Here is a 23,716-nt window from a genome sequence, read left to right as displayed (position 1 = left end):
CTCTCGTTCGGTGACTCATCGTAACAGACGTGAGCGGGAGTTACACTTTTTCATAAGTGACTCCGAGCCACAACCTAATTTAAGACGTTGTCACGTCAAAAAATTTAAATATTGTTTCATGTCATATTTATTAATTGTGTAACACAAAACACTGATTTGGATGGTTTCAATAATAGTTCATATTTCTGGGAATTAATGGGTTAAATAATCACCAAATAGAATAAACGTTTAATTTATATTGAAAATTTTAATTTAATATTATGTACTGTTATAATTAGTTTGCAAAGGCATTACATTATATTTGATATCTCTATTTTGTATTTTTCTCAAATCCTCAGCTGCATGTTGTAACTGGACAGCACAATCAGGATGTGCACTCGGAGGTAACTGTAAACATTCTTGTTCAAAAATGTAAGCCAATCCGTTTAAAAGATCCAAGAAACCTAAGGATATTGCTGCTTTCCGAAGCCTGTTAAGTTCCTGTAACAAAACAAGATTACTTATATTCTAATTTTAGCTAAGTACAAAAAGATATTTAGCTAAGAAAAAGAAAATTATTCCATTTATATAAATTCCATATGTACAGCTGGTTCCTAAAAAACTGATACGACTCTTAAAGCGTATTTTGTAGAAAATTGAGCACTGTATTTTGAAGGATAAATACTTATTATTTACATTGATTTACATACTGTCATTGTCACTGCCAAATCTTAAAATTTGACAGATAACTTATTCTGTTCAATCTCAAAAATGGCTCCACATGCTAGCAAAGAACTAAAAGCAAGAATTGTAACGAAATTAGAAGATGGTTGGTCACTATCTACCTCTACCGTGGCTAACCATTTTAACGTAAGCAGAACAACAGTTTTTAATTATAATAAAAGATGGAGAGAACAAGAAACTTTCGAAAGAAAGCAAGGTTCTGGAAGACCAAAAATATCTACCGCTCATGAAGATCGTACGTTTTTGGAGAGATTAGAAGAGAATCCTTTTGCGGATCCTACGAAAATTAGGATTATGACAAAGAATTATGTCACAGTTTCCGGGGAGAAAGACAACAACTTTACGCAGAATTTACACCACAGTAGAAGCAATCAAGAGTTATATTTGCTTTAAACCATCAGCTACAAAATCAAGAATTTTGGGATAGGGTAATATTTACAGATGAGAAAATTTTAGAAAAATTTTAGTCTTCTAAAAAGGGCAAAATTGGGGTGTATAGACCAGATAATACATACAAATTTAACATTTAATCCTGTATATGTTGATAGATATCCTTTCTTTTTTATGTGTTTGGCTATTTTTGTTGATATTTTGCCTGTATATGTAATCGAGCAGAAGGTACTGGGTTTTTTCTCTGGTGGTGGAAATACTAATTTCAGGGCTTTCTTGTGTAATTTTTGATTTAACATTTTATTAAATGTTTGTTCGTTGTAATCCATTGTTTACTGCTATTTGCTTAATAATATTTTAATTCTGTCTCAAAATTGTATTTTGACATCGGAATTTCTGTTAATCTATGTAACATATGTGTGGGATGGGATGATGAATTGTGAATAGTCGTGTCAGTATGGGTAGGTTTATGAAAGTGCGAAATGAATGTCTATAGGATTGAAGAAATGTTCGATTCAAACATGAGACGACAAAAGAAGTTCGTATATTCAGCACATGTAGTCACCGACAGGACGAGGAATTATCGATGTCGTTTTACTGACTAAATCGACAGAATGAAATACGTTCAGCGCATCTGTTCCAGTAAGTGGTAGGTAGGTACAGTTCACCAAATATAGCTGAAAGTGTGAAAACGCCTGACGATCATGATACGCATTCGTCAAACGACGGACCTCGCACTTATATGTGCGTTTTCACTTCATTGTTAGCGCAGGCAATGGGAATTTCACACTTTCAGCTATATTTGGTGAACTGTAGGCATTCTTCATTCAACACACAAAGAATGCCTCGAATGGGTTTTTGCTTGGTCTTTTATACGGCTAGTGGTGGTATAAAAACATGTTTTGTTAAATACATACGCGTACTCTAGACGGTAAGAGTATATTATCGTCACAGGCCGTGATAAAATTGATTGAAATAAATAAGATTCCATAAGAAAATGTAACCAACATAGTCATAGTTGAAGGTATTCGAATCGGAAATCCGAATCTGTCAATGGAAGATTACGCAAAAATGTATGGACAAGTAACGAACGTGTTTTACAACTTTTAGCGCAATTAAAGGAAATAAAGAAATTAATAAACCAAAAATTAGGATTGGAAAACGTGTCTTAACGGTACAATTTACTATTTTTATTGAGAATAAGCAAAAATTTTGCTTTAAAATAAGTTTTTTTTGGCGTTTTGATTTCCACTCCGGAAATCCTTCACAAAATTTTGTTTTTAAGAACGATTGGAAGCGGTGATATTTGACTTAAGAGTGGGAGTAGAAAAGTGGAAACAGAAAGCAGACATAGAGTGGAAATAAAGAATATTGAAAATGATAGAAGCAATGAAGTAATACAGGGCCAGTAAAAGCCAACGGCCTTTACCTTCAGTAGCGTTAATGAATTGTTACGCCAGTCCTTTCTACGTCCTTGATCGAACATAATACGGGTTCGATCAAAATCTACGGGTGTTGTGCCCCTAATGAATAACGACAGTGAAAGAATCTACAAGTTACGAGATTCACAACGGGACGAAATTTATAAATAAATAAACGATTTCAATAATGACACTTCTTCTTCTTCTTCTTCTAATGGCGCTACAACCCTTTGTGAGTCCTTGCCTGCTTAACAATGTTCTTCCATTCTGCCCTGTCGGATACTTTCCTTCGCCACTGCCTGATATTCATGGTTTTAAGATCCCTCTCTACGTCGTCTATCCATCTTTTACGGGGCCTTCCTCTTGTTCTGTTTCCTTGGGGCTTCCATCTCTGGACTACTTTTACAGCTCGATTATCTGGCATTCTTTCTAGGTGACCAAGCCAGTTTAGTCTTTGTGATTTTACAACTCTGACAATATTTGCGCTCTGCATTAGTTCATCCAGCTTGTGGTTCATTTTAATTCTCCAAGAACTATCGCTGCATTGGGTTGGTCCAAATATCTTCCTTAGTATTTTGCGCTCAAATATTCTCAATTGATTTTCATCAGTGGTTGAGAGGGTCCACGTTTCACATCCATATGTGATTCCATATGTGTTCAATAATGACACACAAGAAAAAATAATACCAATTAATACCAACTTGTTTAAATATAAGTACCGTACTTATTTACCTTATAGAACTGCTGAGTTTTCTCAGGCAACTTTCTAGCATGTCGTAATATTTTCTGAATATCAGATTGCAGACCTGCTTGTCTAATCCAGACGACTCCGTTCTGAGAGTAACTTCTTTTCTCCATCGGTTTAATAGGAAAGCTACCTATTTGGTCAGATGAATAAGATTCTGCAGATCCCAAACAATTTAAATCTCCTAACCAAGGTATGATATCAGTACCTGGCATTAAAATGGTTAGCATCAAATTTGACTTTTTCTTCGAATCTGCCCAAGAATATACAAATCCAAACCAATTTTCTCCTGCAAAGAAAGAAGACGTTACATTTTTAAATTAATTTTTTAATTTAATTTTATTTCGATTTAAGGTAGAAATCGCTCTGTGATGTCAAATTTTTATATTAAAGTGAAAACTTATACACACACGCTTCAGGAAAATATACTTTTTTAGATGAGAGAAAAAACCTTGACTTAGCTTCAGCATATAACTGTTTAATAGTGTATCTATTTACTGCAAATTTAGGTCAAAATATAAATGATGATGTAGTTAGCGAATATCTAAATGCATCCTGCCAACGACTATCACCTCCAATAAAAGAATTCTCCCCATCCGAGGTCCGCAGAATAATAATGAGTACCAACTCTCACAAAGCCCCAGGATACGATTTAATCGATAGGAGAATTCTAAAACATCTACCCAAGAAAGCGAATCTAATGGTGGAAATAGGCTCATATTATAATGATTGGAAAGCCAGGTAAATTTCCTTCAGAACCTTCTTCCTATCGTACGATAAGCTTACCCTTGATGTCTAAGATATTTGAAAGACTCCTGCTAAATAGAATAAGCGAAACTGTACCACTCGAGAACATAATACCCGAACATCAGTTTGGTTTCCGCCAAAAATATTCAACACTCCAACAGTGTCAGAGAATAGTAAATAAAGACAAGATAAGTTTGGATGAAAAAACTATGTGTGCCTCAGTATTTCCCGATATTCAGCAGGCGAAATTGATAAAGTCTGGCACAACGGTTTGCTATATAAATTAAAATCTTTACTGCCTAGCGATATGTACCTTATCCTGAAGTCCTATATTAACGAACGTTCGTTCCAAGTAAAAATCAATAATGATTTCTCAACCTATCACTCAATCTAATTCGGGTATCCCAGGGAAGTATCCTGTCCCTTCCTGTACCTAATCTTTACTGCTGACATACCTACTACAGATGACGTCACAGTGGCGATGTCACAGTGTGAAAGTGTGTGGACACAGTGTTCCGATGATACAGCCGTTTTAGTTTCAAACAAAGACCCAGACATAGCATCTGAAAAACTTCAAAATTACTTGCATACATTAGGCATTAGAGAATTGGTTGACAAAATGAAAGATTAAAGTCAATATCGAAAAATCAGCCCAAATCACATTTACAACAAGAAGATAGTCTAAACAATGCCCCCATTCCTGCTACCACCACCCATTACCACCAAAAAATTCATCAGTTGAATATAAAATTAAAACAAATGAATTGGTTCCTTGACAGAAAGTCACTTGTCATTGGAGAACAAAATACTGCTTTACAAAGTCCTACTAAAACAAATATGGACTTACGGCAGAGAACTCTGGGGCTGCAGCAAGCCTTCAAACACAAAAATTTTGCAGACCCTCTTATCAAAAACACTGCGTATGATACCTAACGCTCCTTGGTATGTGAGCAATACAACCATCCACAATGATCGAGGAGCACCAACCGTAAAAGATGTCATATCACTTCAAGCCAACAAGGACAAAATTCGTAGGATTTGGTTAGAAGACCTGGTTACATAGTAAAAATGGAGAACTGTCGCTGGACGGTACCCAAATCAAGTAAATATTGTCATCACATTTACTAATTACTCAATGGACTGCTTATGAATAGATTGTAAATGAACATTTAAAAATAAAAAAAAAGAATTTATTTACCTATATTCACCAATGCTGCCATATTCTCTACTCTTAAAGCCCCATGAAGTAGTACGCAAAATGATGGTATTTTTGCTTCGTCAGTGCTGTCATCTTCGCTGACTTCCGTTTCATTTTTAGTAACATTTTCTTGTTTTGTTGGAGAACTAGCTGGAAGAATTAGATGACGGCTAATGGCCATCGGCGAACCTACATCTGTAACTGATACAAACCCGCACACCTCTATTAGCTCCGACATATTATGAGTGTTGCATTCAAAATCCGTAAATTTTGTATAAGCCTGAAAAAGAAAAAACAATGATTTTCGAACCTGGCTCTCACTTGTAGTTCATTATTGGGAGAGAAAAATATAATTCATATAAATTGCAAAAATAATCGACTTACCACAGGAGCTGGTGACAATATTATTTTTGATTCTAAATTACCACACTTTAAGGTGCCCTTAAACGTCGTGTACATATCTTCAGCAAGTTTTTGAAACAAACTAATTACGCTCGATTCACTATGAATATTATCTGGCACCAAAATAGATCCATCGTAACCACTTAAATCAATCAACCTCTGAAAAAGTGGTTTAGCTGAAAATACAATAAAATTGCGAAAATAACTTCGAAGATAGTTAACTTTTATCAAATATATCGTTGGAATAGACCATAATTATAGTATAACAAACTCTGTACCTGGGCCCTGATTCTAATTGAGATTTCGACTCAAAACATGTCGAAATTAATATGGCGACGTCGAAATGCGACTTTGCGAACCTTGTGGATTTCAGCTGAACTAACCAAACGACGTCACTAATTTTCGATTTATCGAAATTAATCAACTTCAAGAAAGTGGTTGAAATTTCATTTCGAGTCGAAATTAATCTGACATGACTGGCTGGACTGGGAAAAGTGAACTTAGGTTCAGTTTAGGTAGGCGGTGTTGTGTTTTGATCCTTGCAAGGAAAACTGAGGCAAAAAGTATTAATATGGCTATGTTTTACGGACATTTGCTAGTTTTGGAGGAATTAGAGAGGATAGATATCCGACGCTCACAACGGAGGATAAGAAGAATGTTACGGGATACTCAAAATTCTTTTTCACTAAATGATGTTCAATTTAGGGAGCAATTCCGGCTTAATAAACAAGCTGCAAATTATTTAATAAGGGTATTAGAACCATATTTGGCAGAAGGTGTATATGCCTCTAGAATACCCAAAATGTTTAGGGTTAGTATTACTAAACTGCAGTAAATTTAAAAATATATTAGAATATAACCACTAAGTCAAATCTTAGTGGTTATAACTTAAGGATCTCCCACGTCGCCTTTTTTTTTCTTGCCATTTTTTCTTTCAATTCAAAATATAATTGAGAATGGCCACTATTTATGGTTTAACAACTCAAACAAGAAAAAACAGACGTTCACGTAACGTAAACAAAACAAACATTCAACAAGCGTAGTGCAGCGTGCAGCCAATAAACAACAGGGCCAACCCAAATTTTCAGCAGTGTCAAAATGATAATAGTTGAATACTCTAACGAAAAAGCTTATCTTCGACGTATCCTGTATAATGCATCACAATTCTTCAAAAAGATGACTCATATATGAGTTCTAAATAGTGATCGTGGTACTCCAGAACATGCGGCGTTAGTAACTAATACAGATGGACTGAACGAGATGTTCTAGAATAATGTATTTTTGTATATACAATACGTTAAGTTTTGGATTAGATATTGCAAACTACATAAAACGCTAAAATCGGCAACATTGCCTCGTACGAGGTAACTATAATTCTCCGATCTCCTCCGACACCTTAGACTCCTAGACAGAAAACGAAAACTATTTAGTAACACATAACAACTAAAGGGATATGCATCTCCGTCCGTCGATTTTTGTTTTGCTTACGTATACCCGGTTCATTTCTTATAACAAACTCGATAAAATACACTGATCATTATAAGGCGGTGCATTTATATCGGTTTTTAATAATGTGAACAATTTTTTATGTTTGAATTAAAAATAAAAGCGCATTCTTTAAAAAGATAATTTAATAAAAAGATTATTGAAATAATTCCTAATAAAATAAGAAATAATTCTTTATGCCCTACTTCTGCGGACAGATGTAAGAGTTTTTGCTGTAACAGAATTGGAGACTTCTCTTATTCGGTTTTTAATTCATCCAAATTTTGGGCTCTAGCTTCAGGATGATCGTAGATGATGCTTTTTAAATGTTCCCAAAAAAGAAGTCCATGGGTGTGAGATCTGGAGATCGAGCAGGCACTTAATATCGCCTGTTCCATTGATAGCTCGATTCGGGAAAGTATTGTTTAAGTACTCCCTCATTATTCGAGCGTTGTGAACTGAACAGCTGTCTTGATGGAACTAAACATTCTCCAGATTTACATCAGGAAGATTGAGAATAGCGGGAAAAACATGATTCTGTAACAAATCGAGGTATACTCTAGTATTCAAGTTGTCCTCAATAAAAAATGGACCTATTATGTGGTCTCCTAAAATGCCAGTTCAAACGTTAACTTTTTGAGGAAGTTAAGTCGGTAAACAACACTTCTGTGCTGGTTTTTCGGCGCCCAATACCTCGTAATGGAAGGATTGTGTCTCCCTACCAACGAAACAGAAGATTCATCAGTAAATAAATAGCCTTCGTTATTAGAGTTTCACAAAACTCCATTCTTCGAAAGTAGTCGTCTGGATAAAGCTGCTGCGTTTTCGAATATTTAAAATTCTTGTAACCGTGCTCTTTCCATACTTTCGTTACAGTAACATTGCTAACATCTAACTCTCTAGCAACGCTTCTACTTGAACGTGTTGAATCTACCTCGATTGTTGCACAAATTTTTGTATTCCAGTATTCTCTTTCCTCAACTTTCTCTGGTGACACTTCTTGAGGGTGACATTTTCTGCAATTTTTAAGAGAATAACAACTCTCCAAATTTTTAACAATATTATGAACTGACTGCACGCAAGGAATTGGTCTCCCGTCAAAAAAACACAGAAAATAAATCTACACACTGTTGTCCAGAATTACCACCATAAAACCATTTTATTGTTATTCGTAATTTAGTTTTGGAAGATAATATCGTGCTGTAAATAAATATTTTATTTAACTTAGAACCGCTCGTTTTATTTAATCTCGCTACAATACCAACGAAATATTTGATGAAAGTTGATATACGGTGAAACGGATGCAGTGCAAAATAGTTAAATATTAATTAAAAACACAGTGTAACAACAGATTTATAGAAGATAATACAACTTACATTTAATAAAACTTAAATCGTTAGGAGAAGTGAGACACACCACATGTAATTTTCCTGGGAATGAAAAAGGAACAGGAAATGGTATTTTATTATTCCTTTGATTCATTGTTGCAATTGCTTCTTTCAAGGAATTTGTTCCTATTCCAGTATTTCCATCCGTCACTAATAATACCTAAAAATTTTCTTATTTTAAAGTGATATAAGGTTAAATACTCGAATAAATGAACTTTAATCAAATAAAGGGAGATATCAAGCACAGTTTTATTACTTAAATCTTGTCCAAGTACTTTCGCTCCCTAGAGCATCTTCAGGGGCATTTCGTCAAATTTGGCCTATCAAACAATATATTGAGAATGTCATAAACATTAAAAATTATACATTGACACAACCCGACACAAGGACAAACGGTTTAAAATTTTTAAAAATGACGAAGCTACATATTCCAACCAATATGTAGCTTCGACATTTTTAAAAATTAATTTTAAACTGTCTAAAAAACTGTCCGTTTTTTTTCTTTGATAAGCTAGATACTCCTTCTATTGTAGTTTCTTGTTTTCATAGTAATAATTTCGATAGAAATGTATTGATTCTCCGGTCATAATACACATTTTTTTTTCTCGAAAAAAAAAAATTTTATTTCATATAATTGGCTATATGTTCGATAGTAAACTATTATTAGCAGATGTTCTTCTGGAATTTATTACCGTAATGTATTCTGAAGCTACAGTATTACATATTATTATGAAAGTCAACGAGATATAGAAATGAGTATATTTTCAACTTAGGCTTTGTCACACTAAACGTGTCGAAGAGCGTTACAAAATTTCATTTGTCGGATGCCGGGTTAAGTACATAAATGACTAAAGAAGAATTTCAGTAACTATTATAGACACAGTAAAAACCCGGCATTACAACCGTTAACCGGTTCAATAATAGTCCAGGTTTTATGGAAAAGAAAATTACATAAAAATAATTTTACCTGACAAGCAGTATTATTCCCCCACTCTCCAAGAACCATATGATTAACACCATGCAACGCTGTTTCAATGCAAGTTTTATCATAGTCTTCTATATTTTTTAATTCTGCTTTAATAGCATTGTAATCTCTGGTAAACGGACACCTCTCTTCGTACAATGACGAAAAAGCCATCTGAAAATCAGTAAAATAACGTTAGGCAAAAAATAAACAGTCACTCAGCTGTTAACTAAAAATCTAATTTTCAAAAATGCCCAGTTATACTTTTGAGTTACCTATGATTTCGATTTTATACTCTTTGTTTGCGAATTCGATAAGTAGTGCCTTAATCGAAATAATTCAAATTTCAAACAAAATATACACTTTTAATTTTCACGAAATTTTCAGCAAATACAGACATCCACGTGGAAATTTTTCTCACGAACCGTTAGATGTAGGAAAATTCTGAGTATGGCAGAAGAACGAGCGTCCAAATTTATGTAGAAAATGTGTATTCGCTTGACTCTCGGAACAAAATTGACGCCAATATAGCCGATTAACCAAATTTGATAAAAATCCAAGGGTACCCCCATGGAAAAATTTTTCCAAATTTTCCAAAAAAAAATAATATAAATAAATAATTCAAATTTCAAACAAAATATTCACTTTTAATTTTCACGAAATTTTCAGCAAATACAGACATCCCAGTGGAAATTTTTCTCACGAACAGTTAGATGTAGGAAAATTCTGAGTATGGCAGAAGAACGAGCGGCTAATTTTATGTAGGAAATGTTCATTCGCTTGACTCTTGGACCAAAATTGACGCCAATATAGGCGATTAACGAAATTTGATAAAAATCCAACGGTCTACAGTTTTTTCGATTTTTCGGCAAAACGGTGCATAATTTTTAGCCACATGTTTAGATGTTTTTAATCAGCAAGTCACCCTTAATTGAAATAATTCAAATTTAAAACAAAATATACACTTTCAATTTTCTCGAAATTTTCAGTGAATACATATATCCAATGGAAATTTTTGTACTTTATACAATCACGACATTATTTTATTGACCACACAACACAATGGTAATCGCTATGACATGTTACACGTTTCCACCTCTATATTCATTTCACAGTAGGTAAGAAGTGTCGTAATTGTCACATTGACATTAAAAATTTCAAATGAAGTTCTGAAAGGATAAACAAATAATTAATAAAATGCCTATTACGTTGTATATCGTCCAAGTGCAACTTGTAACATGGTACTTTCAGGGTCATTCGATACGCGAAGTAATTGATTCATTTATTGTTGCCTTCGAAAATAGACCCTCACCAAGTGTTACAACAGTTAAAAATACTATTAAACATTTTCAAACTTCGAGATGTGTAAATAGTTGTAAAAAGTGTCATGAGGGTAATGAACCACGTGTTAGACCTGTCGATGAGGAGCGTCAAAACAGGGATATTGATATTTGTACTTTTGTGGAAGTTAGTGAACCCTGCAACAGTGTACAAATTGCTAGAGAAGTTAACGTGCATGCTCGAACTGTCCAGCGAGTTCTCAAAAGGAATGGGTATCACTGTTTTAAGATAAAACCAACATAAGAACTGTTTCCGGAAGATAACTTTAGGCGGATGGAGTTTTGTGAATTTATGTTAGATAAACAGAATGAAAATGTACATTTTTTAAAAAACATTTTATTTTCTGACGAATCTTCATTTTCATTACAGAAAAAACACAATCCATCCGTTGCAAGGTATTATTCTCGGAAAAATAAGCACCTCAGTGTTGCAGTGCGAACGCATAATCCGCAAAAGTTAAATGTTTGGACTGGGATGTTAGGCGACCATATTGTGGGTCCATTTTTTATCGATGGAAACCTAAACTGGCCCAAACATTTTCAACTTTTACAGAATGAGATCATTTCGGCAGTTCGATGCCTTCCCGTTAATTTTCAGGAGGTTTATTTCCAACAGGATTGGTGTTCGGCTCACAACTCTAGAGCAACTATTGACTTCCTTAATCAAACGTTTCCTGATCGACTGATAAGTACACGTGATACAATTAAATGGCCCGCTAGATCTTGTGACTTAGCGCCTAACGATTTCTTTTTTTGAGGTTTTCTCAAAGAAAACATTTATATGGATCAGTTTGAAAGGGCCACAAACCTAGTCCCATTTAGGGCAAAAATACTTCATTTCTCTGCAAGCATTACACCAGCCCTACTCCAAAATATGAGGAGAAATCTGTATGACAGATTTAATTACTGTTTAGCACAAGGAGGTGGAATATTTGAGCCCTTAATTCATTCATCTGCTTTCCTAATTCTTATTTTTTGTTGGGTACATTTTACAAAGTTTGTAGGTTCTTACTTAGGTAAAATTTTTTATGTTTAAGTTTGGAAGAATTTTATTGTTTTTTTTTATTTAAAAGTAAAAACGATTCTTATTCTGATTTTTTTTCTTCTTTTTGTCTTATTGTTGTAAGCTTTGGCCATAAAATTTTTAGTGACAATAAAGCATATTACTTATTTACTTACTTATTTACAAAAGGCTAAAAAATAACCAAAAAATTAGTTTTAGAGATGGGATTGCAGTAAATCTTAATTTCTATGGTCAATAAAACAATGTCGTTATCTGTATATTTTTCAATCTCTATTGCTTCCCTGACTACACGTTTTAACATAATTTTCAATGTTAGCTAGCATCGTAGACAAAACCAAAAACAACACACAAGAAAAAATAAAAAAAAACTGCATCAATAAAATTTCCTGTGAATGCAACCATTTCTACGTGGGAGAAACCGTAAGACCACTACGTGTCAGGAAAAATGAGTATGAAACATACATTAAGAACACATACAGCACGACCGGATTCACTTTTTATTTGAGATTTGGATGCGCAATGGTAAACCCAAAGCGCCAAAGCGATCAGTCGTAGGCGAAACGTCGAGGAGCAAATGTAATTGTTTGTACAGTTGGTACAGTCGGTGAAATAATTTTTGAATATGGATTTTAAATCGCTAGTAAAACATAAAATTCTAAGCGTGCAAAGTCGTGAAATAGTAAATAACGTATTAAATTTTATGAAATGAGACCGGAGCGTGGTGAGTTATTAGTTCCTTTGTCACAAGTACACAAACGGGTTGCACAAGCAATTGGTATTAGTCTGGGTACGGTAAACAACATTGAGAAGCAAAGAAAAAATATTGAAAAGAGGGAAGTTACGTCATTTGAGACAAAACATAACCAAAATAGAACTTCGAAAAAATTGTTAAATGATGTTGATTCGAGAATATTTCGAAGACAATTTCACAATTGGTATTTACAGGAAAAAACAGCACCCACTCTCAAATGCTTACATCCAAAAGAAGATTTGCGGTTTGACGGTGGTAGCAAAGAATATAGACGCTTAGCTTATAAGCGTCTATATTCTTTGGTGGTAGAGTCTAATTATACATGATTTGGGTTTTCAATGGCGCAAAATTCAAAGTAATCGAAAGTTACTTATGGAGCGACATAAAATTCGAGAGCTAGGAACAATTTTCTTGAGACATATTAAGCATTACCGTGAGGAGGATGGACCAATTATCTATATGGATGAAACATACATTCATTTTTCCCACACTAATCAACAAACTTGGACCGATCACAGTAACAAAGGATTACGAAAACCAGTGTCGAAAGGGCAACGATTAGTAATAGTTCATGCTGGATGGGAAAATGGTTTCATACCAAGCGCTTTGCTTATTTTTAAGTCAAAAACCAAGTCGAGTGATTTTCATGACATGAATTTTACTAATTACAAGAAATGGCTTGAAACTAAACTGATACCTAATTTACCACCGTGTAGTGTTGTTGTTATTGACAATGCACCGCACCACAATGTACAATCAAAGAAAGCTCCTCGAAAAAATTAAATGAAATGGTGGTTACGAAGCAAAAATATTCACTATTTGGATGATATGTTAAAGGTAGTTTTATATAATATTATAAAAATGCATAAACTGAGGTTTAAATCATACGAAGTTGACAAAATGCTTGAAGCATATGGACACAATACTTTGAGGTTACCACCTTATCATACGGAGCTTAGTCCGATTGAACTTGTTTGTGCGTCTCTAAAACAATATGTTGCAACTACAAACATCACATTTTTATTGCCAGACGTTGAAAGGTTGTCATGAATTTTTCTTCACAACATTGGCAGAATCGCTGCAAACATGCTATGAAATTTGAAAAATAGTTTCGTGACTTGGAACCTGCCATGGATGCAGCAATTGATAAAATAATTATTAATATTCAAGAAAACGAATCCGACGATGATCTTGAGAGTCACAGCGAATCTGAGGATAGTGATGATATGGATTGAGTATAATTAGGAAGTTTTAACAAGTTAACAAAGAAAAAGTTTGTTAGTGAAAGTGTTGTTCTATGAGTCCAGAAATATATGTTGAAGGCAGCTAAGTTCGAGATAAAACTGTAAGTTATTTGCTTTGATTTAGTTGCCAAGGTTTCGAGAACCATCTGTGATCCTAAATTTTTGGCTGAAGAAGACGATACTTATTTATAGATTCGGTGGTCATCAATCGGAATATCAAAAATCTTGTAAATGTTTAAAAAAAAACCAGAAATTCGAAAGCATAATTCAGCATAAATAAAAATGATTAAAATAAAAAAAAATAGTAATAAAAAGTAGTTTATTGTTAGAAATAAAGAAATAATACAACATCGGTTCTGGATGGGATCTTTAATTTCATTATAACAAAGGAAAGTTCACAACTAATAATCATTTAGTTATTGCTAAATAAATATAATTTAAATGACCTAAGATTCAAAAATATTATTTAGTCACAGCAGCTTGTGCAGCCTTTTTCGCTTTAATAGTCTCCACTAAATCTTTATATCTTTTCATACAGTCCTTTTTCGATCTGTTAGGTATACATTCTGAGATTCTATCCCATCTTTCAGGAGTAGAAGCAGGATAGGTTTTCAAAGCTTGTTCTAAAAGTTGTTGCTCACCGGTTGTCCAAGGAAGATCAGCCTTTGGTTTGGCTTCTCCATTAGTGGTCGGTTTTTTAGTATTATCACTTAAACTGACTTCATCTAATTTTTTAGATATATCAGATTCAGTAATGTTAAGCACACTTTTCTTGTCCTTCTTAAAATTGTCAAAAGCTTGCTTATTTGCAACTTCCTTAAGATTGTTTTTAGAGAAATCTGTGTTTTGGAGATCTTTTGCTTTCGAAAGTACCATTTTAGCATTAAACTTGCTGCTGTTTAGTGAGAAAGTACGATGTTGATTAATAAAGTTTGACACAACATCCCACCTTTGATTGGTACCTGCAGGGAAAAGATTAACAGCTTTAACTAATAACTGGACATTCTCTTCATTCCAATCAGGTGCTACCATAACAACAGCAGTAGAGTTATTTTCAGTATTAACTTTAGTTTTAGCTGAATTTAGTAAGTCCATCCTTTCTTTTTGTAAATAAGCTTCATTCTCTTTAATGGCTTTTATGAAAGCGGACTTTCCATTATTTTTTAAATTCTTATTTAAATCTTCTAATTCTGTTAAGGATAACCTTTCACACATCCCTTCTATTGCTGTCATATAAGTCAAATTCTGATCGTCATTATCTGCGTAATAATTATTCGATTTACAAATATCTCTCAGAATTTTTCTTTCCTTTTTAAGCGCTTTTTTTTGTACTTCTCTCTCTTGTCTTTTTGCTTCGATTTTAGCTCTCTCAGCTGCTTCAGCTTGTTCTTTCGCCAACTGAGCCTCCTTTAGAATTCTCTCCTCCTCTTCTTTTTTCGCCTGTACTGCATTTTGCTTGGCTCTTTTTGCTGCTAGTTTCTTCTCCTTATCTTCTTGTTTAAATTTCGCAATTCTAGGGTCATTGCTATAGGATAGGTCCACTAACTGGCGTATTCTGGACATTTCTTCTTTTTTCTTTCTTAATCTCTCAGCTTTGTTTAACTTATCCACATACCTAAAAATAAATAAAAATCATGTTATAAATCAATCAAACAAAACTAAAATTAACTTATAATATAGTAGTGAGACTTTTAATAGACTTGGTTTGCTGCAGGTTGAAACTACTGTAAGTTGTGTTATATGAGTAGTCAAACACTCAGGTCGAAATAGGCCAGTCAAACTCATATGTGATGATGCTGCAGTTAAATTAGCTCTTAAATCTGAAGGTAAACTTGAATGGCTGATAAACAGAAATTAATGGAAAGAACATCTACCGGGGAGGTTAACTCGATTATTTGTTGGGGTTTCAGCTAAACAAAAAAAAACAAATCTCTACTCCAGTAACTGGGTACTACCAGAATGTAGGTGGTCTATTTGTAGGAGGTACCAACCTTTTTGGTCTCTTAAAAGTATTTTATGCTGCCCTTATAATTGTTTTAGTCGAAAATAACTTAAACAACAGTATAATGGATAGTGAATTAAAGTGTAAAGATTTTAACTTTTATAGTAGTGATAGATGCAGTAGAACGAGTAAGACATTAAGTGGATGTGAAGTTCTAATATTCATTAACTTCATAACTACAATATACTGAACACATAATGGTCTAATGATGAGTATAGTGTATTGGTTCATGGTGCAAGAGAAGATCCAGCTGTAGATGCTGCTCAAACACTCGGTTATTTAAAATTTTAAACTATACCAAATGAGAGAAATGTATTTTTGGATTTGGTTTTTTTCAGCAATAGGGAACTGACTGTTGTAAAAGCGAGTGATACTCTATTGAACTTAAGTCTACATCATATTCCCTGTGAATGTTGTTTCAACAATCTAAAATATATTTAATTTTTTTTTAATTTTAAAAATGGCAATCACACTGTTGATACAACAGATCTTCTCATATTTTTATGACTTTTCTTTTTCTTGAAATACAAGTTCTGGTTTTGAAACTTGATACATCTGTTCCTCTTGGTGTAAGGAACATTTTATGGAATCATTTTGTTAATGTTATGCCATCCTGGGATATACATTAGTGCTAGTATTACTATAACTACTATTATCAGGTTTACTCCATATGGCTCCCACTCCATCTAAGGAAAAAATTGGACCAACGCAGATACCTACTGTATCAAAAGGATTGCGCTCTAATTTGACTCTTTGTTTTTTCTAGCTCTAAGTGACTTAATATGTAAGATTATGTCCCAAAAATGTTTGTACATATCTACTACATAACTACGATTACTAGTATTATATTATTTTTATATTGGGCTAAATTGAATTATAGTTCAATTTTGTGGGAACAAATTTCTCAGTGTATTTACTAAGTACAGTATTGAACATACAATAATAGTAACAGATAAGGCTTTTTTAAAAGAAATTTCCAAACAAAAACAATTATAATTTATGCTATATATAATGTAATAATTTTTCTGTGTATGTAATTTTTAAGTTTTTAAATTTTTAATTTATCCTTATCTTTCACATAGTAATTGATATTTTTTGTTTAAAATTTTGCACAAAATATTCTTTTTCGCATTAGTTCCTATAATGTCTCAATTTAGTAGGCTTCTATAAAATTATAATGAATAAATTCAATAAATGTTAACAAAATATATTTTATGTGTCTAAAATATGATAATTTAATTTTTCAGGAATATAAATATTCTACAGTTTCAGTTGACTTCATAGGAGTGTAGGTAGCCCATGTCAAATGATTCTAAAAAGGTAGATAGATTAAAAATAATAAATTGTTAGATATAGGTATATTTCCTTGTGATGTAAAATGGAATTACAAATCGGGAGTGTTTTGCTGCTTTAATATTATAGAAAAGTTAATAAAGACAAACAAAATTACTGATCATAAAAGACCACTTGTGCAAAAGTTATTTTCATGTAAACAAACAAATTATCTTTGAATTGTTCCAGCAATAGTCCTCAAAAATACTGGCATCATTTTCTTGGCAATGTTCAAGACAATTCTTATATTTTAAATAATGTAGAAATGTTTAAATTGATAAGAAGTCGAGACAAAATCATAATAGACAATCTATTTGGTTTCCAGCATCACAAATCAAATAGTTCATGTAATTTAACAATTGTATTTATGTTTCTAAAAGTGAATACAACATTTATCTGTTTCATTATTTCATTTTAGCAACAATAAGTATTACATATAGCAACTTATTGCATAGTTATACATAGAAGTTATCTATTTGAAGTGAAGATCACAATATAGTAAAAGCTATGACTTATGTGTACTTTATATAGGTATAGCTGATTCTGGAAAAACTACAGTGCTTACAAACCAAGTGTGTCAAAAATGTTTCAGCAAATTATAAAAAGGAATTTTATTATATTTATAATTGGATGAAATAACAAGTCTGATTTTTAGGCCTGTTTAACTTCACAAAAATTGTTAATTTTTAATCTAAATGCAATTTCTTTATAGGATGTTTGTCAAGTTTTGCAGTACAGAGACAATAAGACATTTCTACTTACTATAGTAATATAACTATTAATAAACTTACCTTCTTTCATCACGATCTTGACATTTATCTTTATCCTCTTCATCTTCATAAGAATATTCCCTCCATGATTTAAAATCATACCAAAATGAATAAAAGTGTTCCACTTCTTCCCTTGTTGAATTTTCAGTTCCTAATTTGGGTACCCGTGTTTTTTCCGACCATCGGGAATTTAAGTCAAAATAATAAGTAAATGTTTTGTAAAAGTCTTTTTTTATATCACTAGTACAAGGTAAATCATTGTCAAATTGTGGATCGACAGAATCATATGCTCTCCTCCTATTTATATTTCCTAGAGTTTCATAAGCCATTGTTATACATGTAAAATAGTCATCATCTGTTTTTATTTCTTCTCCTAAAGCTTTGCGTTTGTCAGGATGATGCTTTAATACTTTCTTCCTGTATGCTGTTTTAATAATGTCATCTGTTGCTTTGTATCTTATATTTGGGATACCTAAGACTTTGTAATGATCTTGCGACTTCCATTCTTTAGGATCTAAACTTCGTAAGTATTCTACATCGTCTTCATAGGTTACAGTTTCTGGGGTTAATTCTTCCTCTTTGTCCTCTTTTGGTATATCAACTTCTAACTGAATTAAGGGATGTTGCACAAAACGAAGCTCGGGTTCTCCTCCGCCTACATTTTCGTAAATAAAGTAATATCTAATTGCAACTGCTGTGCAAATACCACTTTTTGCAATTCTGGCTTCTCCCATGTTTACTATCGCATAACCTCTTACGGAACCCACAAAAATCGTTAAACTTTAATTACACTAAATATGGACGTCCAAATTTAATGAAGCTGGTTTACTTGACGGTTATAACGTACTTTAATAATTTATAACATTAAACATAATTTCCCGCATGGCGAACGTCTAAAAACCCATATGAAAGAGGATGGAATCATGTTGGTACACATGAACCATAAAAGTTAAATTGACAGTGACACATAACACCATAGATATCTCCTATTTGTTTAAACTTGAAATTATTTACTTTTTAGATATTATATGTCAGATTACATATTATTTAATTACTATGGTGTAAATTTCACAAAGTGAATATGTATAAATTTCGATTTTATTAATCCCTAAATATTATTCGAAGACTGACAACACTGTAACTGTCATTCTACATCTAATAAGCTTCTGTAACAACTAAAGAATTTTATGAACTACCCACGTTACTTTTATAACATGTAGCCAAAAAAATCGTGAGAAATTGCAAATAGTTTATGACGGTACACGGTACGGCGTGTGGGCACATCATCGATATAATATACTATATAGTATATTATATCGATGGGGCACATATATATCTATCTCATAAAATTGCAAATTTATCACAAATAAAAACTAACAATGAGTATAAGTAAGAAGAATATTATAAATAACAGTAATAAACATTAGATAAGCAATGGAAAATAATAGACATTCCTAAATTGATCATAAAACAGTACGATGTGTTTTAAAATCTTTGATTTTACAATTCAAATCACTCAATGCATTCACTCAACTTATACTCGCCACCATTGACGACTCGCAATATTAATTTGAGTTTGGGAGGGACAAAAATGACTTTTTTTAGAAACTTGAAGTGATTTAGCGTGACTTTTTTGTAGCAGCGAGAAAAGCGTGAGAGGTGCAGGTAGTTGCCGTCCAGCCAATGATCAAATTTAAAAAGATTTTTTCGGCGGTGGAGCAGATGGTGGTATCAATCGCAAGGTTCCTTTGTCGAACACCTGGTTATAGAGAGACAGTTACCGCAAGGGTAAAACTAGCTCTCTAATCGCAGTGAAGGCAGCTCGTCTAGGGGGAGAGTGTCCCTTAGACTAGATCAAGGCTCGTGGTTCTCCAGGTTGTAAATTAGGTCTGCTAACAATCTTATCCCAGAAAATAACTATTCATTACGAACACTTTGAAGCTCCTCGAAATTAGAGTGGGTTTTGTGGCAATGAACCTGGAGACATTTTAAAGAAATTGACATTGGCTACATGGAATGCTATAAGTATGTTCCAACGTGGCAAAGTGATGGAAGTTGTGAATAAAATTCAAAATTCAAGAGATATGTAACTTTATCGAAAAAAGAACATGGTTGATTATTTCCAGTAAATAATAATGGATTACTTGAATATTTGTGTTACAGAATGCGCACAATCAAATTTAAGGGATACTTTAGTAACTTATCCACTATTGATACAGATAAAGCTGATAAAAGCGATTTCTACGATAATTGCGATACCTACTTATGATGTCTTTCGGGTACTGGAAGATTTTAATGTCAAGATTGACAAGAAAACTTTTATTAGAACTGTGCTCTGGTTTAGAACCACATTTTATTAGAACCTGCTTACAAAAACGGATGTCTTCTTGGACATATTGTCGACAGTAACAGGCTAGTGATAAAAGGTGTATATTTAACATACAAATATTCATAAAAAAAAACCTAGAAGGCGCCCGGAACTAGTGTAATGAATCAGATTAAAATGTCTTAGTATCTAGAAGCCATTCTTCCTCAGTGATGGAAGTGCGAACTTTACGAGGTCGCAACTGTGATTCGGATCATTATGTCGTACAAGTACTTTTCCAGGAAAAGCAAACTGTGACGGAATGTAGAGAAAAGTAAAAAGACAAGAATGCCCAGCAAGATACAAAAAAAAGCTGTCTGAAAATTTGCAGGTAGCACTTGGTAGTGAAGTTCCCACAAGCGCCTCCATCGCAATAATCAAATTAAACATCTAAACCAACATAATGAAGCTAAGAAGTTCTACAACGAGAGAAAATATAGAGAGGAAAGAATACTGATGCCAGATGGGTCGAGTATTTCGAGCTTATTGAAGATTGACACTCAAACACTAGGGAAACTGGCCGACAATTTATTTATTTATTATACAGCAAAACCCCATTATTAGACTAAATCACAATAAATGCTTATGTTTAGTACAAAAATAAATAGTTTATCCTAGTAATACTTTCATTTAAATAAAATATAACGAACTTAACTACAAATCACCATTATTTTTATGTTAAATTGAAAAATAAACCAAGTCTTAATAAAAAAAACTAAAACAAAATGCTTCTTCTAAATTTCGTTGAAGTTACGTTAGAAATATCAATATTTAAATTGTTTATCAAGACTGAAAGGATTGTTAATACCATAAAAGGTTCTATGGAATGGAACATAAAATGTTAACTGGAGACGAAGCCCTGGGTAGGCTGGATCTTAATGTAGATTTGACCAAACAGAGCAGCACAATCAATGCCACCACTAAGTACCTTGTAAATAAATGAAACACCAAAATAATCTCTCCTAAGGCTCAGAGGGGGCAAAGAGAGTTGCCTCTCCATTGGACAATAATCATGGTTGAAAATTCTTACATTAGAATCATAAGCGCAAAAATTTGTTGCATTCTTTCTATCATATCTTTATGTGTTTAAAGTATGGATACCATACAACTGAGCAATGTTCCAACACTGATCTAATCAATGCACAATAAACTAATCTTATAGCGTCAATGGAAAATATCTTGCAATTTCTGAAAATGAAACCCAACATTCTAAAACCTTTCAGAGAAATTGTATTAATATAGTCAATAAAAGTTTGTTTTTCATTGAAAAATATACCAAGGTGCTTTACTCTGGATACATATATATTAAATTCTGGTCATTTATTGTACAATATTGACAATTGTAACAGTAAAACCACAGATTTAGCGGCCAAGCTTGGAGGAGGTAGGGTATTATCCATTATACCTTCTATTCTGGGTATGGAGTACCTATCTTTCTCTTATTTTTGTTACCACATACTTCTTTACCAGGACTACAAGTGGACTATTTGATGATTCAATGACTTCTTGTGTGCCCATATCTCTAATATTTTCTTCAGCTTCGTCTCATTTCGAAAAGAAGTTGTCTTATAGGCTGAGCATTGTCAGTACTGATTTTATGGGTCACTTTGCATGTTTTTCTCTTAGCCATTTCATTGCGACAAAAAGTATTGAAATTCTACTAACATAACTTATACTTTTTGTGTTTTTTTTTATTCTTCATGAATAAAAATTTTTTGTCATGAGTAATTCACTTTCTCAGCCTACTAAAGAAGGTATCAACCATTATCCACTCCATCCATTTTTTATCAATCATAAATAATGTCGATAGCATCATCTTGTAAAACTGCAGTCATAGAAATAATCTTTTTTTATTCTGCTCCATAGTTAGCTGTCACAGTAGCTTCAAATTAACTCAGATAAATGGATGAGAAGATGAATAAATAATGTTTTTTGAACCTTATGTGATGTGTTGATTTTTCTTTTGTCCATTCTTCTTTCACTTGGGACCTGGATGCACTGTCCCTGTTTGCCTTAGTTTGTAATAGATGTGTCTTTAGCTATTATGATTTCTAATTGATTGACTTTCTCTACTGTATCAGTAGTTAGAGTATGTTCGAGCAACTTCTAATTTCACTTCAGCTCTTCAGGATGTTCCTTTGATCTTGATACTTAATAAAACTTTGTACATTGGTTTCTCTTGGTGGAAGGAAGAATACTATTGAATTTGGTGTAGTATTGAATGAAAATTCCTATGGTTTTAAAACTTTGTAATACATAAACTTCTTGATGCAAAGAAGAAATTTATAAATATCTTTTTTCTTCCATAAATTTGGATAATGCTGAGAGAAGGTAGTAATTGGAGACTTCAGATGCCAATCAGTGTAAGTCAGGAGATTATAAAAAATCAGTTTTTTAGTGTGTATGCCAATACTTCCTTGAAACTTTTATTGGACATAGCAGGTATGATTTTGTGTTATATTTGCATGTTATACAAAAAACTTAAAATATTTAATCAACTAACTTATATTAGTTGTTGACTTCCATTAACTGGCCTCTGAACCCTCCAATCATTTGAGAACAACTTACTTTTTTCTTAGTTTAATGAATGAGTGAATGTGAATTAATGCCAAGTTCTACCAATATTAAACAACTGAATTATTAATTTATTACAATATCTGAGTAATTTAATAGTTTTAGTACAAGTATAATTTATTGTAGCAGATAGCTTTGAATTAAAACCCGACTTAGACGAGATAGGTGACTTATGCTTAGCTGTTGCAACATAAAGGTTTTTAATAACAGATTTAAATTTTTACCCCTATGTTCAACTCGATTTAAATCATATTTTCAAAATCATAGATAATCTTTACATGTTTATCTACCCACAATCCTCATATTGAACAGCAAACTATATTAAAAACTAAACTTTGTAAAGTTGTAATATTAGTAAATTAATTTCTATTTGAAACTGAGTCACAAAAAACAGAGACAAAATTGAATCCTAATATAAAATATTTTATAACTAAAATTTGATAAACACCTGGAAACCCCAAAATATTTTTCTTACAGTAAAAAGGCACCATAGTTTGAAAAAAAACATGATTAAATTATAAGGACTTACCAAAGATATAAACTCTAATTTAGAATGTATGCTAAGATAATCCAAAAATGCATTAATTCCTAATTCTGCCAGTTGTTTTCTGGAGACTGTTTCAAAGCCCTCACCAACTTGAACAGGCCTTGTCATAGAAAGAGATACGTCCAGCAATATTATCGTAGGCATGTTGTTAATTTTATAAATCCTTAAGTTACTTGAAAACGAAAATTAAGGGAATCATATAATAATTCTTCAATTTTTATTTTTTACTCCTATATTTGTATATTTGCCTCATCGAGTTAGAATCTGTTGCCTATATATTTACAAAATCAAATGTCAATGTCAA

General features: G+C 32.8%; 2 protein-coding genes across 2 annotated transcripts; both read right to left on the bottom strand.

Annotated features, from left to right (window-relative positions):
- Positions 1 to 221: 221 nt before the first annotated feature.
- On the bottom strand, positions 222 to 23,712 carry IntS14 (integrator complex subunit 14). The gene is made up of 7 exons (XM_072541277.1): positions 23,395 to 23,712; positions 9,467 to 9,637; positions 8,488 to 8,659; positions 5,609 to 5,802; positions 5,225 to 5,504; positions 3,267 to 3,568; positions 222 to 480 (listed from the first exon to the last, which is right to left on the bottom strand). The coding sequence occupies exons 1-7, from the start codon at positions 23,554 to 23,556 to the stop codon at positions 259 to 261; spliced, it is 1,503 nt and encodes a 500-aa protein (XP_072397378.1). The 5' UTR covers positions 23,557 to 23,712; the 3' UTR covers positions 222 to 258.
- LOC140448168 (dnaJ homolog subfamily C member 2) lies at positions 14,125 to 18,864 on the bottom strand. Its single transcript, XM_072541276.1, has 2 exons — positions 17,948 to 18,864; positions 14,125 to 15,437 (listed from the first exon to the last, which is right to left on the bottom strand). Exons 1-2 carry the CDS (start codon positions 18,658 to 18,660, stop codon positions 14,285 to 14,287), a joined length of 1,866 nt encoding a protein of 621 aa, XP_072397377.1. The 5' UTR covers positions 18,661 to 18,864; the 3' UTR covers positions 14,125 to 14,284.
- Positions 23,713 to 23,716: the final 4 nt, after the last annotated feature.

Source organism: Diabrotica undecimpunctata, chromosome 8 (assembly GCF_040954645.1).
Source record: "Diabrotica undecimpunctata isolate CICGRU chromosome 8, icDiaUnde3, whole genome shotgun sequence".
NCBI classification, from domain to species: Eukaryota; Metazoa; Arthropoda; class Insecta; order Coleoptera; family Chrysomelidae; genus Diabrotica; species Diabrotica undecimpunctata.
The sequence above is the reverse complement of the archived record's forward strand: the minus strand, read 5'-3'. Positions and strand labels throughout refer to the sequence as shown.

Coding starts and splice junctions, on each gene's coding strand:
- LOC140448168 (XM_072541276.1), bottom strand. CDS start 18,660: ATGGGAGAAGCCAGAATTGCAAAAAGTGGTATTTGCACAGCAGTTGCA. Junction 15,438..17,947: donor CAAGATCGTGATGAAAGAAG/GTAAGTTTATTA, acceptor ATTTATTTTTAG/GTATGTGGATAAGTTAAACA.
- IntS14 (XM_072541277.1), bottom strand. CDS start 23,556: ATGCCTACGATAATATTGCTGGACGTATCTCTTTCTATGACAAGGCCT. Junction 8,660..9,466: donor GGAATAATACTGCTTGTCAG/GTAAAATTATTT, acceptor GAAAATTTTTAG/GTATTATTAGTGACGGATGG. Junction 5,505..5,608: donor TATTGTCACCAGCTCCTGTG/GTAAGTCGATTA, acceptor TTTCTTTTTCAG/GCTTATACAAAATTTACGGA.